A 20253-nucleotide genomic window follows, 5' to 3' on the forward strand; every position below is an offset into this window, starting at 1 on the left:
AGTGATAGGATGGTGGATGTGCAAACATGCTAATCAATAATACTGTGCATAAGTTTGTCAAGCGTGATTTATAACTTAGTCTGTGATCTAAGCCTTAACGTTAGAAAGAATTCTTCAGGATCCAACTGTTTTATAAAGCACAATCCTGATGTATCTTCGATCATATTAGTCCATTTAGTGGATAATGGTCTTTGCAGTACACTTGTGTAATAAGCAGTTATTTGTGTTCTTTACAGTCCTCATCAGGGGTAGATTTGTAAGTGTATCTTTCAGTCCTTTACTGCATTATCCATACTTACTTCTCCCGGAACTCCTAGGATGCTACTCTTCCTAGTTCTCCAATATATTTCACTTAGTTTCTTTTTGTTTCTCTACAGACAAACCCTTTGTATTCTAATCAAATTAGAATACAAATGTATTCCAATAACGGTGTTCATGGTATTTCCAGTCAGCAACATAGAATCCTTCTACATCATGTTCTACTAGAAACTAAATGTGAATAAGTGGTAGCTTACAATTCTCACCTGTTCTTTTTTCTGAGCTTCCCTAAGCCCTTGACTAGACACAGATGTGAAATCTAAGCTGTTGGGTTCTGATGTCACTTGCTGTGTATTTCTCTTCCCTTTGGTATCTCAAAGCTTCCAGGTTCTATCCATGGTCTACCTTGCCAAGTGTATTTGTGCAGATATGTTCTTTTTTTTATTTATTTTTTTTTAATTTTTTATTTTTTAAATTCCCTTTTGCGATATTGACGTAGAGAAAATTTTTCATCTTCTATTTTTTTTCTGTACCGTATTTCATAAATTATAAAATCAGCATGTGTGCAGTGGTTTTACATCTTATCCCAGACACACACTATGCAAAACCAGAGGTTTATGCCTGTGCTTTAACATAGCAGCTGGTCATATTTATTGTGCTGATTTATTTACATGGAAACTGCTGCAAGTGTATAATCATATAGTAGAGAGAAAATCCTGCTCAGATGGGCGAACTATGGTGTGGTTCTTATGGGAAGAATTAGAGCATTAGGGAGATGGTGGACTTTGAGTTTTTATGTTGAGGTTTTTTATTTGGTGGGTTGGGTTTTTTTTATATGTGAGAGACATTGGCTGGGAAGTGAATGAATTTTGGAAAGGAAAAGTAATGGGCTTGCTTGAGACAGGGAAATAAGTGAAATAAACAGCTACAGCAATCAGGACAGTGGTGTTATTCTACCCTTGTCTGTGAAAGGATGACTAGGTACATGCACTGAGAACTCCGTGCAGTGTCTCAAGGCTTGTCTCAAGGCACTCTTAGTTTATGGGAAAGAAAGCTTTTTTTCTAGACCAGCATTCTATCATGAGCACAAATGCCTGATGTGAGTTGAATAAACTTTGCTGCCTAGGGAAAATTTGAAACTCCGATGCATTTGATTTTGTACCTAAAATGCAGTGGCAGTGTAAATGTTCAAATCACCACAGGTTCATGGATGTGAATCCAGTCACCCTGTTGTTTCAGTGAGTTGCTTATGGCCATTTTCAATCAAGTGTTTCAGAAGTGTTAAACTTATTAACTCATTTACCTGGTCAAGTGAAACCAAGTCCAAACACTTAAAGGAATCAAACAAACAATAACAGATATGTTAGCATACAGCTTTGCAGGCTGTTTCTCATATCCCTTTTATTTACTTATCTGACTTGACATTTTTATAATGTGACACTTATTACATTAAACACATGTCATCAAGGCTCCTTAGGTGGCTTATTCTATTTTTTTTCTAATTATTTTCTTCAGTGTACATTCTACTTCAAAGTTTAAACTTCAGATTAATGCATTTCCATTTCAATCAGCCCCTTTGACTATTTTTACAGTTGTATTCTTTTTAATTTTGTCATGTTTATCATAGTTTTTCTATCTGGAGAGGCAGAGATTAGATTGTTCTCATTAGTATTTTTAGTGTATTATCTGTTGAGTGAAATCTCTACGTCTGTAAGTTCATATCTGCACATTTTTAATTTTTCTTTTTTTTTTTTTTTCCCAGCTTCAATCTGGTGTATATAATTGTAACTAATTTTTCTGGATCTAGTGTTAAATACTAGTTTCTGTAGGTCAAAGGATAAATTCTTTCCGTATTTTGATTTGCAAAGCCTCAGAATGGGATTATACATATAGAATATATATATATAAATTCTATAGCATACATGGGTAGATACAGAATTCTAGAAAATGGAATTTTATTCTGATAATGTAGAATAACAGAATAAAAATTAGATATTCGTATTTTTAATAAGCAGCTCACCCTACTGTCTCAATTTTTTTTAATAATTTTAAAATGATTTTAACTTTTCACTAAACAGAACGATTTGAGAGATTCAGATTGAAAGCTCTGCATCTACTCTGTCTTATGGAATATAGAGATGACAGATAGTGACCTCCTTTGTTGGCTGCTGGTTTTCCAGAGCAAAAATTTACATGACAAAGATGCTTAACATTAATTTTATTTCTATTGTACCACATGATATGATGAAAATGCAATAATAGTTGTTGATGGATCTTTATTTATGTTAGGTGTACAGGTTGCTTGTTGCACCATTAGTGCAAATCTTCATTTTAATTGTCAGGTTTAAGTGCTCCACCATAGAAAAAAATAGATTGTCCATAGTCTGCCATTTTTTTTCTCACATCATTTTATGAGTAAGCTAATTTTCAGTGAATACTGGTGAAAAGTCAATTAAATTATCTTATGACTACTTTTCCGAATGATTTATACTTTTAATTAAACTATGGTTGTGTTTTGTCAAATTTCTTCTGAAGCAATATATACCACCTTACCTAGTAAATATCAATCTCTTAGATACAAATCTGTAATTTTAAATGCAGTGACCTTTAACTGTAGTGTCTTTGTTCTTTGTAGGTTTAGGAAAATAAGGGTGAATGTTTAATTATGTTTAATTTAAGAAACTTGGACAAAAAATGACAACTTGCTAATGCAGTGTTCTCTTTAGATTCTGGAAGCTTAGATGTACTGAAATTAAATGGAAGACAAGTATATTAACATGTTAGAAGGTTCCTGCTGAATTCAGAGGGAAAAATTCTTGTTGCTATAAACATTATCTTTCATATAGACAAGCAGTAAGAAGAATAAAGTTTAATTATTAATTATTAATACTAGAAGGATTAGGCTTTTCTCTGCTTGTAAGACCAGTGAAGCATTGAAACCTAGTGATTTGAAATTTCTGTTCATGCAAGTATTAAGAACAGGTTAGACAAAAGGGGTCTGAATACAGTTGAGCTTTCTTCAGTGAGTGGGTTGAATCAATTATACTTATGATGTTCCTGCCAATTAATTTTATGATGTTCCTGCCAGTTGAAGATTTTTACAGTATTTTTGGTCAGTATTTACAGAAGGCTCCATCCAGTGTGCTTAATTCTGTATGTGAATCATCTAGCTGAAATCCATGGGCTATAGCAGCAGAAATATTTACAGTGTTGAGACTGTAGTTTGACCCATCTGCTGTCTTTGTTGTACATCACAGTATGCCTAGGAAGAAACAGAAAGCTAGAATTGGATGCCCTGTTTTGCCAAACTAAACTTTGCAAGTAGTTGATTTATTAAAAGGAATTTTATATGCAAGGATCAGAAAGAATTAACTCCTGGGCAGAATATCCCAGAAATTTAGTTAAATTTCATAGCTCTGGTCATTTAGTTTCAACACTACAGAATCCTTCATAGTGATTATAATTTGCAACAGAATTATATGAACTATGTAAAGTTTGTTATGGCTTTTGGCTACACCAACAGGGAGAAACTTCTGCCATTTTAGACCATTAGGAAATGAATGAGTTTGATAGCTTCTCTCTAGCTGGAGCAGGGAAACTTTTCTAACATGAGGTTGATTCATAGCAAGAGCTGAAAACAGAAGACTGAATCTCTTCTTGAACTTAATATTTCTGTAGCTGTATTTCTGAAGACTAGCTGGTTTTATAGCAAAAAAATCGCTGTTTGCAGGACAATAAACTGTGTCAATAAACTTTGTGTAGAGGTATGGAAAGCTGTAATTTAACCTGATATTTAGAGATCCTTACATTTGTAGTTTCTATCATGCTCTGCTCCATTAGTAGCAGATACTGAAGGATATGATTCTTCTAAGTTTGTTTTTACATTGGTATGTTCATATTGAGAGTGACGAGATTGTAGAACTAAGACCAGCTTTGTGTTCTGTCTGAATGTGGAGGACCTTTCTGTCATAACTAGATGGAAAATTACTGGTGTATATTTTTTAGTAAGAATAAGGACTACTTTTCATCTTTTGCTAAACCAGTGTTTGTCTAGATAGATTGTTTTATTTCCACAACAGTGGGCAAGTATACATACGTAATATGTATAATTTGTGTTGTGATACATACATATACATTATAGTACATACTGAGTATGCCATAATTCCAGTTAATAATTGTACAGTACCTTTTTGAATGGTACACTTCGGAAGTCTGCAAGTTCAGTTTCTAAATTTTTGGCCTTGTCATCTGCTTGCCTTAAACAATTTACTGGGTTTCTGGCTTTGTCAGCAGTGCTTTGATCTATCTTGACTCAATAACCTCTTATATAGGTGATAACATTTGCATGCACTGTGCAGCAGTTTGTAAGTATACCTGTACGTCCAAGAAAATATTCACATCTTTAATATACAATTAATGAAACATTCTACTAGCCTTGTTAAATAGCACATAGTGGCCAAAAGTGGTATGAGTCATGACTGCAAGTTATGTCCCTGTGAGAAGGTTGGAAGTGTTTAGACAGCAAAATAATATGTATTTCACTATGTAAGAGGAGGTTTTGTATCTGGAATGTGGAATTTTAAAATTTTTTTTGCCTATCAAAGTCAAAAGATGCTGACAGATTTTTCTGCAAATCTGAGAAATTTCTAGGGGCCAGAAAATGGTGTTTGCTGTCAATTAAGCTGATTTTAGTTTGATCTAAATTTCTGTGGCAATTTACTAAATTAAAAGATTAATGTTTCAAAAATCTATTAGTGTATAAAAAAAAAAACCCAAAAGAAATTGTTCTGCAACTGGAAACAAATTCTATTAAAAACCTTATACAGTAAGTGAAATTTAGTTTTCTTGGTAAAGCTGTTTTTTGGTGTTCTGTGAATTGCTGCCCTCCATAATTAGGTTATGTATTTGAGAACTGTGCTAAAACTATAGTGATCATGTACAATTAAGGGTAATTAAGAAAAATTACTTGAAAAATGCATACCTGTTCAGAAACGTGGGAAAAATCCTTTTGTAATGGAACACAGATAATAAAATATTACAGTGTTACAAAATCATACTTTTATCATCTCAAGGTATCATCTCTTATGTGAGTGTTGCATTAAAATAAATTACCCGGTCAACTATGTCTTTCTGAACTCTCTGGAACCAAGCTATGAAGTAGTGGGCCTAATCTACATGCTTTAAACTGGCTAGGTGGTCACCCTATAATTCAGGTCACATTGTTATGTTCAGTGCAACTATGAAGGTGAGTAAGATAAAGGCAATTCACAAGCACCACAAGTTATGAAAAATACCCTGATTTATTCAGCAGAGATGTCTTTTACTAGAAAAGCAGCAGAAGGTGACTGAATAAATCACTCATATCAATGCATCCCTTATATCATCCATCTTCTTTTAGTTTGGTTGATTATGCATTCAAATCAGTGAAACTTGTGTGATTTAGGTCCTGTGCACTGCGTTGAATAAGTCACCTCAACATATCTGTGTGTTTATGATTCTTCAGTTATTCATCAGTTATTGAACAGTTTAGACATTTTGTAATTGCCCTGTATCTCATTATTTCATCCTCTTTTTTTCCTTGGGGTTTTTTTGTTTGTTGGTTTTTTGGTGTTTTTTTTTTTTTCCCCAAAATACATTGAAAACTCAGGTTTGCTTTGAAAGCTCAAATAAAATTATATGAATGAAATAACAAACTGCTTATTTAAAAGAACCGATTGGATTTCAGACTTGTTACTGGAATTTGTGATTACTCCTCCCCCTTCTTCTCTTTCTCATCTTTTGACCTCCTTTACAAGCATCTTCTTCCCCATCCCTGCGTAATACTGGTGCTATGTACAGTATTTTGTTTACAGTAGTATAAACATTTTCAGCCTGTGACTTCATTGCTGAAATAACTCACCTCTTTCATATCAACTCTTACCTAGGAGCCGTACAGCAGACTCATTGATGTAGGTTTTTTTCTGCATGGCAGCCCAGGCCAAGCTGTGGTTTCATTGCATGATGCAACTTCACCCTTTTTGGTTGTCTATGGGATTAATTATAATCTATTCTTGTATTGCCTGTGCATGCCAATGTGCTTACCATAATGGTGTATACACTGAATGCAGTCTAGAGCATTAAGTGCATGAAATGCAATTTTAAAAAATAACATAAAATTAGAAATTTTGAGCAAATGTAAATTATGCTTAGCAATAACTTAAGTTAAGCTTTTATAGAATGAATAGGACATAATATGTATCAGGTCTATTTATTTAAAATTTCCAGATATTACAGTAGTTTATTGACTAGATGCACAATTTCAGTGTGGTCAAGATGAGGGGAAGAAAGAGTGTACTAACTATCCTGTTGTGACAATGGCTGAATGGTGCCAGTAGTATCAGAAAGATAAACCTTTCCCTGCTGTCAACTTCAGCAGCAGGTGACAGTGAAAAGAGGTAAGACTATACATAATCATTTATTAAAATTCAGAATTTGGGAAGAATTTTAAGTACAACAGGGTGGGGGGTTTTGTTTGTTTGGTTTTAATGATGTTAAATAGCCTGCAAAATAATTTAAAATGTATTGGTTTACAAAACACACAATGAAATTCCATATGAAGAATTGTAACACTGCTTGAAATTTCTTTTACAAATGACATTGTGACCATCCTAAGCAATGTTATTCATACGTTCTTAAATGTATTCAAATAAACTTTTCATCAGCACAGTATAAGATATAATTTAATGCTAATCTGTCTTTTTCCTTATAAAATGGTGAAACAGCACTTTGGGAAGTGACTTGAAATGTGTCTGAACACAATTTTGTTGTGCTGTTAATCAGTGCAAATGTTCATTTGTATGTGTTCAGACATTATGCTTTGTGAGCTTTTTGGTGTCGAAATTTATTTACAGATTTCAAATTAATATTCAAGTTGGAGAATAAGTATTATTTATTTCATGCATTTAACTTTGAGGGCCTGTAATATAAAATGTTATGATGTTTGAAAAATGGTGATAGAAACCATATATATATATTAAGTGAAAATATGCTTAGTGTGTACTTTTAAGCAGGTAACTGAAAACATGCAATATGTATTCAAAGCAGTAAAAAAGGGAAGTAAATTCCACAAGTCTTGTCATACCACCGACATGATGATACTGTGCTGCCCTAAGAATATGTATTACTTAGGATTTTATTTTTTTATATTATTCCTGTAGTCCACTTAATGGCAGTTGCACTGGTTTGGGGTTTTTAATTACAATGAAGAAAAATTCTTTTAGTACTGTGAAACTTATCAGACATATCTATACAGCAACATGGATTTATTCTTCCTGAGATCAGTACAAAACAGATTATTATACCAGTCCTGTTGACTTCCCAGTAGCTCGGTGTGTAAGCTTAACTACGTGCCCATTCTCCCATGCACAGCAGACCGGGTAAAAAGGTGATGGATCACAAACACAGAATTACACAGAACATGCTGAGTTGGAAGGAACACAAGGATCACTGAGTCTCGCACTTAGCCCTGCTCAGCACCATCCCCAAGAGTCACACCATGTGCCTGAGAGTATCATCCAAACGCTTCTTGAACTCTGTCAGGCTTGGTGCTGTGACCACTTCCCTGGGGAGCCTGTTCCAGTGCCCAACCACCCTCTGGGTAAAGAACCTTTTTCTCATCTCCAGCCTACAGTGCACACCATTTTGAGATGGTGTTAGAAAAAAAGGGCCACTATATATTCATTTTTAACATTATTATAATCCTCTTCTTACACTGCTGTAAAGTACTTTTATATCAGGCTTGTGATAATTGATTTGAGCAACTGCTGCAGCTGTAGGCAATTCCTTATTCCATTTGTTAATGGAGATAAAGTTACTGCTAAAAGAAAAAGGCATAGTGTCATTAATCTGTCTAAAAAGGGCCTTGCTTTTCCCATTTAGAAAAACCACTGAGTAAGACTGTCACTAGGCTCCAAGCTAATTTTCTTGTCTGAAAAGCTCAAGTATTTTCTTAATTTCTTCTTTGTTTATTTAAACTTTTTCTGTTCTTTTGCAAAGTAAATGTGACTATTCAGTGAGTCTTTCATAGAATCATCACTTTGCCTCAAGAATATGGTAATTTGCACTTAAGACAGTGGTGGTAAATAATCAGGTCCCACAGCTGGAACAGCTGTGATAGGAACATTTCTAAGAAGGAAAATTTACTAGATTGCAGTTATATGCATGTGCAAATTAAGCCACAGCAGAGGAGCTTGTGGGTAGAGAAACTGTGTACATGTGTTTCACTTTAAAAAGATATGTGGAATAGACTCTTCAGGTGTCTAGGTTAAAAAAAAGGGAAACTGGGAGAAGGAATTCTTGTAGATGTTAATGTCTGCTGGGAATGAATGTGACCTGGATTATCCCTATAGTTGGTTTGAGGCAGAGGAATTTAAACAGATATACTGTGATGCTCAAGATATAGTCAAAGATCTTAAATGGTTACTCTGTAGTTGAAAAGTTTTTTACTTGCCTGTCCATTAGTCCCAGTAAAGTGTAGCATGTATACAAATACAGACTTCCTTGGGATAGTTTACAAGTATATACTAGATGTCTCACAGTTTGGGTTGGGAGTAGTTGGGTTGCTTGACCTTTGGCACCCTAAATGTATCTTAGGTTTTAGCTGACTAAGGTGCTTAAAGGGACCCTTATGCTGATGGGTAGATGATGAGAGGGAGAATCTGAAATTATGAAAACTTGTTTGGGACTAATATATCTTCTAGTTTTATGTAGATTTTTTGAAGGAATGTACATGGTTCATGTTATGCCTTCATTTGAAATAGGAAACAATATATCCTACCTGGTGTAATTGTATATTAATACTGCTATTAATACAATATGAATAGTTTTTTAGTAATAGATTTGGATCATGCCACTAAAAAGCCTGACCAAAGAAGCTGATCCAGTAATGTAATGTCAGGTTTCTGCCACTTTGCAATACTTCTGGCTTCCATTGCTCATTTACATTATTCACTGTTGTTAATGTCAAATAATATAGTTTAGGTTCAAGTTTATTACTACTCAGTAAAAACTAGATAGTTGCCAGATATTTTTCATCAAAATATCGCAGAAGGGAATTCTGGAAAAGATGGTCAGAGGAATAAACTAGAAATATTTTAACATTCCAGTTGATCTGGTACTCTTGTAATTTTCAGTTCGAGTAGTTGAACTTAAACTAAATCTCATAGGACAACATTTTTTTTTAAGTTATAGTATGTAAGCAAGAAACAAATATATGGAAAATATATTCAAAATCATCTGTAAGAATCTGTTATATGTATTAAGCAGAAAATTAAAGCTCAATTCTTGGATGATGTACAAAAGAAAAAATAATTTTAATTTGGAGTCAAGTATGATAGGTGGAGAACATTCTTTTTTTAGTCATTGTATGTATTATTTCAAAGAGTTCAGTCAGATGAAGGAGAATTTTAAAAGCTGGACAACAGTATCAACAGAATAGAAGGATAATAAAAGACACTGAGATGGAGGAGTAGTTGGAGCTGGCAATGGATGATGATGGTGGGCTGGTGAAAACTGAGTTTGAGGAAAGTGGATAGCAAATTGGAAAGCACTATTGGATAACTTTAAGAGATGGCAGTTGCAAAACAGAATCATCAAATAGAGCAAGAAGGAATCTCACGAATTCGCTCTTCCTTCCGCTGCAAGGTAAGACTGGCTCTACAGAAATTTATTCAAACAGACACTTATTTAGGAGTTCAATGGTTTGTAGGCCCTCTCCTACAGAAGAAGGAAATTTTAGAAATATCACATATTTAGACCATTCTATTGACATATGCAAATACAAGGACTTTAAGTGGTCCATACACACCAGGCTGAAAAGTATTTACTGTTTTAAAAATCTGATATTTGCTGTTCTCCCCAGAGAATCTACTCTAGTGTTTAGCTATATGTTTTAACTGGGAAAGTTTTATGCTTCTGATAGATATAATTCTTAGTAACTTTATCTATGTCCATTTGTTCAGTTCAATGTCAACATGGAAAAGGGATTAGTCTTCTTTTTGCATGATCATGTGACTTGTTTGCATTTTCATGTCACCATTTGTTTTCTCTTTTCTGGGGTAAACAGCTACAACACCTTATTACTCCTTGATAAACTTTGATACAAAATATTAAATAACAATTAGACAAGAAGTAACAGAAAGGGGTCATTACAGTAGAGACATGCAAGATTGTCAACTTCAGTAAATAGAGTATAGTTCAACTAAATCTTTCCATAATGCAATCAGCATACTAGATATAACTTATTAAAATTTGTCAAAAAATGTATTGTTAGTTGAAACAGTATGCTCATGTTTTTCTCTTTAGAATGTTAGTAGTCTCACACAAAATCCTTTGTTTAGAAGTGTGGTCCCTGGCATTGTTGCTCTATCATTTTCCTAGAATTGATTTGCCATCAGGGAGATTGTTTTGTCAAGGTAATTTAATGCTATTTGCAGTTGCCAGTGTTCTTAGCTTATGGTAAACAATTAAGAAATCTAACACAAAATAAAATAATATGTTCTTCCTGCTTATCTATGTGGTTCTCAGCAAACCTTTCCAAATGCAGTTATCTTAAATATGATGAAGATCTTAGTGGTGTATTTTGCAAGAAAGCACATGCTCTGTCTTCTGTACCCTACTGAAAGAAGTTATGGAGATGGACTCTGGGCTGTTCACTTATGCCTGTTTTAGCACTCAGTTCCTGGGTATTTAGCTGTTCTACAGGGATCTTCCTTTGACTTCTGCTTGTGAAGTTAGAGAAGATGTATGCTGCAGGCACTAGTGAATGTACACACACCCTCATGAAATTAAGTGATATTCTGTTTCCAGAGTGAGCAATTTTAATGTGCATTTTTTCTGTATATCCCAACAGTTCAATATAAAAATATAAGTAAAAGTTTCTTGTTATCATGCTTGTATATAATTTTGTGTTTGGGCTGAGGAAGATAAGAATTTGATTTTACTTGAGTGCTGTGGTACTTTAGTATATGTTTTGCTAGGGAGTCTGTGAAGAAGCATAATATACTTAAAATTCATGGAAAACTTGAGAAAGAAAGATGAAAACTGACAGCATTATACTGAATTTTACCAAGCTGTATTAGTTCATTTAGGTAAAATAACTATTAGCAATGTTGCTTGACTCTGTCACTTCATATATTTTCAGTTGCAAATAGCTCTGTAAAAGTCAGTAGTGTTATGCCAGGCAAAATCTTGAAAATCTGAGATGAGCATCAGGAAAGTATAGCTTTGTTTTTCAGTCATACCAACTAAATTTGCCTCCTAATTTTATACATGAATGTGACAGAAGTTAAAATTAAGAGCTTCTCTTTCTTTCCCAATGGAAATCCTTCTCTATCTTAGTTTCTGAACTGAATTAATTTTGCATTAAAAACTGCCAAGTCACAGCATTTAAATATATCTTTAATTTAAAGTAAGTTAATGTTCAAAGGGGGAAATAAAAACAACCTGAACTTTTAAGCCCCATTCTTTATGATGTGATCCAGAAATGTGGAAAAATCATAAGGAAAAAATATAAAAATCTCTGGTTTTGAGAAAAATCTTTACTAAATTATGCTGTTTTAATTATATATTTAATATATTTAATGTATTTTAACCTAATACTGATTGATCTGGATTTGGTTTTGCTTGTTTCTTCTGACATTGGAATTTTTTTTTTTGAAGAAGGATAAGGAAACCTGTTCATTTTACCCCAAATTAGTCTAAAAGCTTGTCCAGGTTCCCCTATGTGCTAGGGAGATTATACAGAGGTACTTAGTTGTAGAAAGCATCTGCAGAACAGATGAGTCATGATGCATTTTTTTAATTAAGTTAGAAATAAAAGGGTAATATTCTAATGCCAGCTTGTGATCTGTCTGACTTTAAAGAATAACAGAAGATATTGTGATAGAAATTAGAAAAGGGAAATAAGGATAGACACTTGCATTATTCTTGTTTTTTTTTTTATAAGGCATAGTTTAAACAATAGTCTAAGAAATCTTGAAAGATAGCTTTATTTCACGTTATTTGACAGTTCATGGTTTATTTTGATCAAATTTATATTTTGCTTATTTACTTTAAAATTGAACAAAGAAGATTCTGATTGTTGATGTAATTCAAAGACAGCTTCATGTGTATGAGCCTAAGATCATGTGGTGGTTTGAACCAAGACAGATCATCAGAGCATTTTCAAAAGGAATTAAGCAAAGGAGAGTCAGAAGAGAGAATTGAAAAAAAATACTTGGCAAAGCCCCAAGAAGCTCTAGGATTTGACACTGAAACGTCTTAGGAGCAGTAAGTTATCTGGGGGTGTGTGTGCATAGGAGAAACTGTTAGTGAAGGATTTAGATGTAGGAGGTTAAGTGCTCAAATAGAATTTAAATGAATCTTTAACAGTAGTAATATAAGAAGATACAAGAAATGGTCACATCATCATTCTCAGCTATCAGGTCATAACTGTCTGCAAAATTCAGTGAGAAAGAGGTTGTTCCTTTTTCACTCACTGTCTCCAGATACACAGAACCTCAGAGATGTGTCTATAATTAGCGATGTAATGGTCCCATAGAGTTTTATGGACCCAAGATTTAATGCTGTGATAGCAGAGTACATGGCACTTCTTCTCTGGCCAAAGTGAGTCTTTTTGCCTTCACCTTGTTCTGATCCAGCTGGCTGTCCTTCCTTTTTGGGAAGGAAACCAACTAAACTCTTCCTGCATATCCTGCAGTGTTCGTTGAAAGTGCTAATAGCAAAAGGTTCCCAGGTGGCACATCACATCATGTCAAGGGAGAGTGAAGTAATTTAGAAGTTATTTGCCATCAAAAACTTTATTGATGCTATGACTCAAAGAAAGGCCTTCTAAAATGAGAAGGCATCTTGCATTTAGAAGATGAATATACATACTGCAAAACATTTTTTTTCTTTCTGTGAGACTCAATTGGTTAATAAAATCATTTGACGTAAGAAAAATTATGTATCACTTTGAGATGTTTGACATATTTGATTCTTGTTTAGTCTTGGTGATTTGTTTTAACGATGGTGTTTGTTTCCCTAGATATACATTTGATAGGCATCTGTGTTAATAATTTTGCTGTATGTTCATGCCAGTTTCAGTAAAGAAGATTTTAACTTATTCCTTTCTGAGCTGTACAGCAAAACCATAGTTAAAGGAAGAAGCTCTTCTGCACTGAATGAAAATTGCTTTTACTAAATGATACATGTAGCTTTTCCATAGTTTTACTTTAGTACTACATCACTGAAACACAGTTAAAAAGCCTAACCTAACCCCCTTGATTTCCTTTTTGCTGTACTGTTAAAAGTATGTGTTGAAGGAATATAAATGGACACTGTCATATCAAATTTATGCAAAATTCATTTTTTTACTCTAGAATTGATAAAATTGCATTTGTTCTAGAAATAAGTTTTAGAGAATTCAATATTACAGAGGAGCTTCCAGCAAAACAAAATAGTTTTGAAAAAAAGGACCACTATAAACAGTTTTATGAACAAAGAAAATTTACATACCCAAATTAATACAGGTTAATTGCATTGAAATACAATTTGAAAGTGCGAAGTGAATGGAATGTCTTCAAATTATGAGATACTATTGAGCTTCTGAATAATGAGTGGTTTCTCTCAATTATTTATTCATTTTTGTTGTTTATATTTTAGCAGCATCAGCTGGTATTTCCATATATAGGTGTAATTTAATTTAAAATTCACTTTCATCAATGGACATTCCATCTGATAGAAACTGCACATTTTACTGGTTTTTCGTATAATGTGCTGTTGTGCAGTCTAAAAACTGTCATGAACAAGAGAAATAAAATCTTCCTAATTTTTCATATTATCAGTTTTTAGGGTTTATATTTTATTTCATTGATATTAAGAATTAAAATATATTTTTATCTAGTTTCAGTAATGGATTTGGCTTTTCCTCCACCATTAAGAAAACAAATTTGCTTACTTCCAAAACCTAAAACTGTAAATTTGGAAAACTCTTTGAATTTCTAAAAGTTTTAGTAGCTTCTTAAAGATCCAAAGTGTAGCAGCTGTGATAATATTAACATCAGTATTTTCCTGAATTTCCAGTAGAAGTAAATTTCTTCTTTGGTGGTTTATGAAAGTTTTACAGAGAACTTCTTATCTTCAAATCATTAATTTAACTAGATTAATGTCTTATAATTAAAAATTTCCATTTTGTTTTAAAATTATACATAGATAAAAATTAGCATCTATCTTCGTCTTTGTGAACCTTGTTATTAAAAAGGGAAAAAAAAAGAGGCAAAAAAACATTAGACGCAGGCTGACATGATGTGCCAAAAATACAAGAGTCCACTTCCTTACCTAAGAAGAATAGAGAAGTATAAATTGCATATTGGATAGTTATTCCAAGTGCTGAATTGGGTGTACAAAACCTTTCCCGTTATTGTGGGTAACATTTTACGTAAAATCATCCAGATAGATGTCACTATGACTGCAAAGCTGGTCTAAAGTCAGAATGAACATAAAACTCCTTCTCCTCACTTCTGTGTGATCATAATGGCAGTGATTGCATTGTGACATAGATTATCTCATGCCAAGGTTTGATCTGGTTTGCAATGGGCTTTATAGCTCTTGTCAAAAGGTGAAATGATACACTAAAAACCACTGAAGATATTTTCAACCCTGTTGCAATTGTAAAAATCCTGGAAATATTCTATGAAGGCTTCTTCTGTGGGAAGTTTCATATTAATATACTTACAGAAACAATTAATTTCAGAAAGTGCTAAAAAGCATACTATTTTTTTCCCTCTCCCACTCATTCTATGACTATTCAAAGAATAATTCCAGTAGAACCATTTCAATGCATTAGAAGCATTTCAAATGAACCACAAATGAGTGAGAATAATAAATAAATACATGATGTAAACTTGTGACAAAAGTAGTTATTTAATCAGCAGTAAATTCTTTTGCATTGAAGTGACAAGTGGTGCATTCTGTGGCAAAAGTGTCATGTGAAGTGTTGGCTTCAGTGTCAGTTGCAGCAAACATTTAAGGATTCTGGCATCACCTTGTCAAATTTTTGCCCCATCTGTATGAATTTAAACTGGAGTCATTTTGTTACTTCTCTTGTAGTCACTCTTGCTCACTGAGATAGTTTATGCCTATGATACCTGTAATAACTGGGCTTTATAACTACTAGTTTTGTTGTAAAAAATGTGCAAATTAAAGATTCTCTTTCAAAGTGCACATAAATATTAGAGAATCATAGAATCATTATCATTTCTGTTAGAAATGACCTTTAAGTCCACCACTAAACCATGTCCCCGAGTGCCACATCCACACATCTTCTAAAGACCTCCAGGGATGGTGACTCAACCACTTTCCTCGACAGCCTGTTCCAATGCTTGACAACCTTTCAGTGAAAATGTTTTTCCTAATATCAAATCTAAACCTCTCCTGGCACAACATGAAGCCATTTCCTCTTGTCCTGTCGCTTACAGTTGATAGAAGAGGCTGATCCCCACCTTGCGACAACCTCCCTTCAGGGAGCTGTAGAGGGTGATAAGGTCCCTCCTGAGCCTCCTTTCCTCCAGGCTGAACACACACAGCTCCCTCACCCACTTCTTACAGGATTTGTGCTCCAGACCTTTCAACAACTTTGTTGCCCCTCTCTGGACATGTTCCAGCACCTCAGTGTCTTTCTTGAAGTGAAGGGCCCAGAACTGGACACAGCACTCAAGGTGTGGCCTCATCAGTGGTACACTGATACAGGGGGAGCACCACTAGTGACTGGACAGCAGCCAGATTTACCACACACTTTGGACTCTGCCTTCCAACCCTTGTTTTCCCTCACTAATCCAAGCCACGAGCAGCCAGTTTCTCCATAAGAATGCTGTGGGAAATGAAGTTAAAGGCTTTACTAAAGTCCAGGTAGACAGCATCCCCAGCCTTTCCCTCATCCACCTTGTCGTAGAAGGAGATCAGGTTGGTCAAACAGGACCTACCTTTCATAAACCCGAACTGACTGGACTGGATCCCCTGGTGTCCTGCATGTGCAGTGTGATGGCATTCAAGATGATCTGCTCCATGACCTTCCCTGGTGCTGAGGTCAGGCTGACAGGCCTGTAGTTCCCCAAATCCTCCTTCTGACTTTTCTTTGCAGATGGATGTCACATTTTCTAACTTCCAGTCATCTGGGACCTCTCCAGTTAACCCAGATTGCTCGTAAATGATGGAGAGTGGCTTGGTGAGCACTTCTGACAGTTCTGTCGGTACCTTTGGCTGGATTCTCTGTGGCCCCATAGAATTGTGTCTAAATGGTGTAGTAGTTTGCTGACCATTTCCTCTTGGATTATGGGGGCTTCATTCTGCTCCCCATCCCAGTCTTCCAGCTCACAAGGCTGGATGCCCAAAGAGCAACTGGTGTTGCTATTAAAGACTGATGCAAAGCAGGTATTCAGTACCTCAACCTTCTCCTCATCCTTTTTCACTATGTTTCCTCCACATCCAATAAGAGATGAAGATTCTCTTTAGCCCTCCTGTTGTTAATATATTTCTAGAAACATTTTATTGTCTTTTCCACCAACATCCTCACAACATCCTTGAAGCCCTCCTGAGTTTTCTGTCCCTTCTTCCAAAGGTGATACACTCTTATTCCTGAGTTAAAGCCAAAGTTCTCTGTTCAGCCAGGCTGATCTTCTTCCCTACCGGTTTGTCTCTCAGCACATGGGAATGGCCTACTTCTGCGCCTTAAAATTCCTTCTTAAAGTGTTTCTAGCTTTCCTTTGCCCTTCAGAACTGCCTGCTAAGCAACTCTTTCAACCAGTTTCCTAAACAGGTCAAAATCTGCCTTCTAGGAGTCCAAGGTAGCAGTTCTGCTGACTCCCCTCCTGACTTCTCCAAGAATCAGAAACTATCTTTTGTGATCGCTTTGCCCAAGACGGCCTCCAGCCATCACATCACCCACCAGTCCTTCTCTGTTCAGAAAAACAGGTCTGGTGGGCTGCCATCCCTAGCTGCCTCATTGACCTGCTGTCCAATAGCTGTTGGACTATTGATCCTGCCACTTTTTCAGGGGGAGAAGTCCATTGCATTTAGAGTTATATCGTTACTATAATTTTTATCCAGTTATATTAAATCTTTCCTGTCATTGCTAGTGTGCTATTTCACTGATTTTATTATATAAATGTGTGAAACCATGCTTACATGGAAGAAGAATAAAAACGTTTCTAACAGTCTGTTGCTTTCTTAAAGCTGAAACCTCTGCTGCCCTAAAGGGATCTAATCCCATAGGACATGCTATGTGATTTTAATATAAAAAATAGAATATATTATTAGTCTTAGAGAGCCCAGTAGACTACTGTCTGGGACTCTAACAACTATAACACTTCTGGTTTTGGGAAACTTGGTGTAACGATGAGTTTCAAATTGGCTTCCTATCTGCAGCAGACTGAATGGTGCAATGATAAACATCAGTGGCCATATTTTTATCTCAACTCAAATGTGAGCTACTGATGAAAACAAAAAAATACCTAAACTGAAGAATAATTTCTTCAGTGGCATGCCTTTCTGACAAAGTCATTGTTTAAAGTAAAAAAGGAAAGGATGTTGTGTTTGTCTTTGAAATGGATAACTTAAAAATTGAGACAGTCTTGATCTCTGAAATGAGGGAAGATTTAAGGGTATGAATAGCAGAAATAGCAGTTCTGGTTTTAGGTAAACAAGAGTCCCAAATCAGAATTGTGGTCTACTGTGCGAAGTGTTTTGCAAACAAGATGAAAATGTATTATGCATTAGCTAATTTGTCAGGTCTTGTAGGGTTTTGTAAAGGGCACTGACACAAGAGTACAGCTGTTAGCTGCAACCTTAGCTGACCTTATCTGACAATTGTGAAAAGTACCAAATAACTGTGGAAAAGAAGAGCTCTCTATCCTAGTTATAAGTCCCTGCAGTTCCAGTAGCTCCAGTGAATTTCTGCAGCTTTTGCAGGAACCTAACCGGGAATTAGGAGTCCAAACCTCTGTGTTGGTGCAGGGCTGTTGATTCTGCTTCCACAATACTTCCTGTGATTTCTTTTGGTAGGGTGCATAGTGACTCAGTGTGTAATCTACCTTATTTTGACAAAATCCTTTGCTCTCAATAATGCCATAAAGAAAATGATCCAGTTGGGTTCTCAGATTACATCCACTGTTTTTGTAGCTAAAGCTATATTTGTAAAGTATGAGATACTGTCTGCTGTGCTATATGTTGACATTTGGCTTCTATTGCCTTTTGCCTGCTTGTGTAAATCAGTTTTATTTGAAGTGTAACAAAAATGTCTCATAAGTTCAATGTTTTTGCAAATAGCCTTTGAAAAACAATTTTAATAAAATTTCTTATAGCACTGAAGCTTCTTAACATATAAAGCTACTGTACATCAAGGAGAATTTTACTGTATACATTCATGCATCTAAAGACAGGAGAGGGCATGCTGTACTTAACTTGTTTGACCTGTAATGTATACAAGGAATGGAAAATTTGGCTGCATGTGTAATGACCTGGTAGTCCAGACAATATCCTTTATGCCTTTAATTAGGTAACTGACATTCATAATGCATAGAATCTTGCTTGTTGAGCAGTCTAACATTATATTTGCAGAGCTACTGCTATACTAACTGGTATTAGATTCACATTCAGTGATTTATTTGACCTGGAAAGCCAACAAATTTCTGCTTTTCTAAAAGGATATTTTCTAGCGCTCCAAATGATCAAATGATCTGCGTTCTAATTTCCTGTTTTATTCTAGTTGTGATGAACACATGATCATTTGCAATATATGTGTGTATATGTATGTATATATGATGGGACATTATGTATATAAAGTATATATATGATGGGACATTATGTATATATAGCATATACATCAGCATATATTGGGACATGATTTTCACGTTGGTCTGTGACTACAGTATTGGACTGTGGCTTCAACAACCTATTTTAGAAACTTCACAAATAAATCACTAATGATACTTGTGGAAGTTATTGCCTTCCTTAGATAAAAGTATATCTATAAAGTACCAGTTTGTATAGAGTAAGCTTTGGATCTGTCCCACTGTTAAATAAAGCATAATATAATAAGCTATAATTTGCAATGGCTGCTTGACACTCAGAAGGGTATTTTAAATAACCTGCATGCAGAAATTAACCCTTAGAGTACTGCTTCAAATTCTTCAATTTATTTTGTTATTTAATTTCACCAATGGGCTATGCTGCTTTTCTACTCAGTTCATAGTACTGTACATAAAGTACATTAAATAGCCATACAAAAAAAAAAAAGAAGTGAGAAAAAATAAAAAAAACCAACCAACTTCTTATAAACAAGGGATTCTACAAGACTAAGTACCCCAGGTTGCTAATGGGTAATGTATTCCTAAGCAACTACTTTTTTGTTAAAGGTTTTATACTATGACATTAATTAAAAGCATGTAATGTTTCACAGTAGCTGTGTGCTTGTTAGGGTTTTTCCTAAAGTATCATAGGTGTGTCTCCTTTAGAAAGAAGTCAGTTCTTTAAGGGTTAATGTGGGGTTAAGGAATCCTGAGGTATACTCCTGCTTGTCCTTTCCTAAGGGTATCTGCATGTTAACTCTCAGATATTACCTGAACAGGTGAATATAAACACTGTATGAATGACTAACTGAATGAATGAAATAATTCCTTTGAAATGCTTGCTTCTATCTTGTAAACGACTGGAAAACAGAAAAATTATTTCTGAATCAAGGTCTTTAATGAAATGCATAAAATTCTCAGCAGAATAGAAACTCATATACTGACAATTTATTCTGATTTCTTTTTGTTTCAAATAGCCCAATAGAATCCTGCCAGAATTTCTACAAAGATTTCACATTACAGATCGACATGGCTTTCAATGTGTTCTTCCTACTCTACTTCGGCTTGCGTGTAAGTAGTGTGTGTGTCTTTGACTGCATGAGGCAGGGAGAGTCTTTGGATGCAGCTTGACTCT

The 20253-nt window shown here is 34.8% G+C and overlaps 1 protein-coding gene across 45 annotated transcripts in view; it reads left to right on the forward strand.

Moving 5' to 3' along the window:
• KCNMA1 (potassium calcium-activated channel subfamily M alpha 1) overlaps nt 1–20253 on the forward strand; it is a 480406-nt gene that overhangs the window by 265202 nt on the left and 194951 nt on the right. For all 45 annotated transcript variants that reach the window (XM_039380918.1, XM_027724023.2, XM_039380921.1 and 42 more), the window contains one exon: nt 20096–20189. In XM_039380918.1, the coding sequence (XP_039236852.1) occupies nt 20096–20189 (94 nt within the window). The remainder of the gene's footprint in view (nt 1–20095; nt 20190–20253) is intronic.

This window comes from Pipra filicauda, unplaced genomic scaffold, assembly GCF_003945595.2.
Source record: "Pipra filicauda isolate LSUMZ 115617 unplaced genomic scaffold, ASM394559v2 scaffold207_size1410395_pilon, whole genome shotgun sequence".
Classification (NCBI taxonomy): Eukaryota; Metazoa; Chordata; class Aves; order Passeriformes; family Pipridae; genus Pipra; species Pipra filicauda.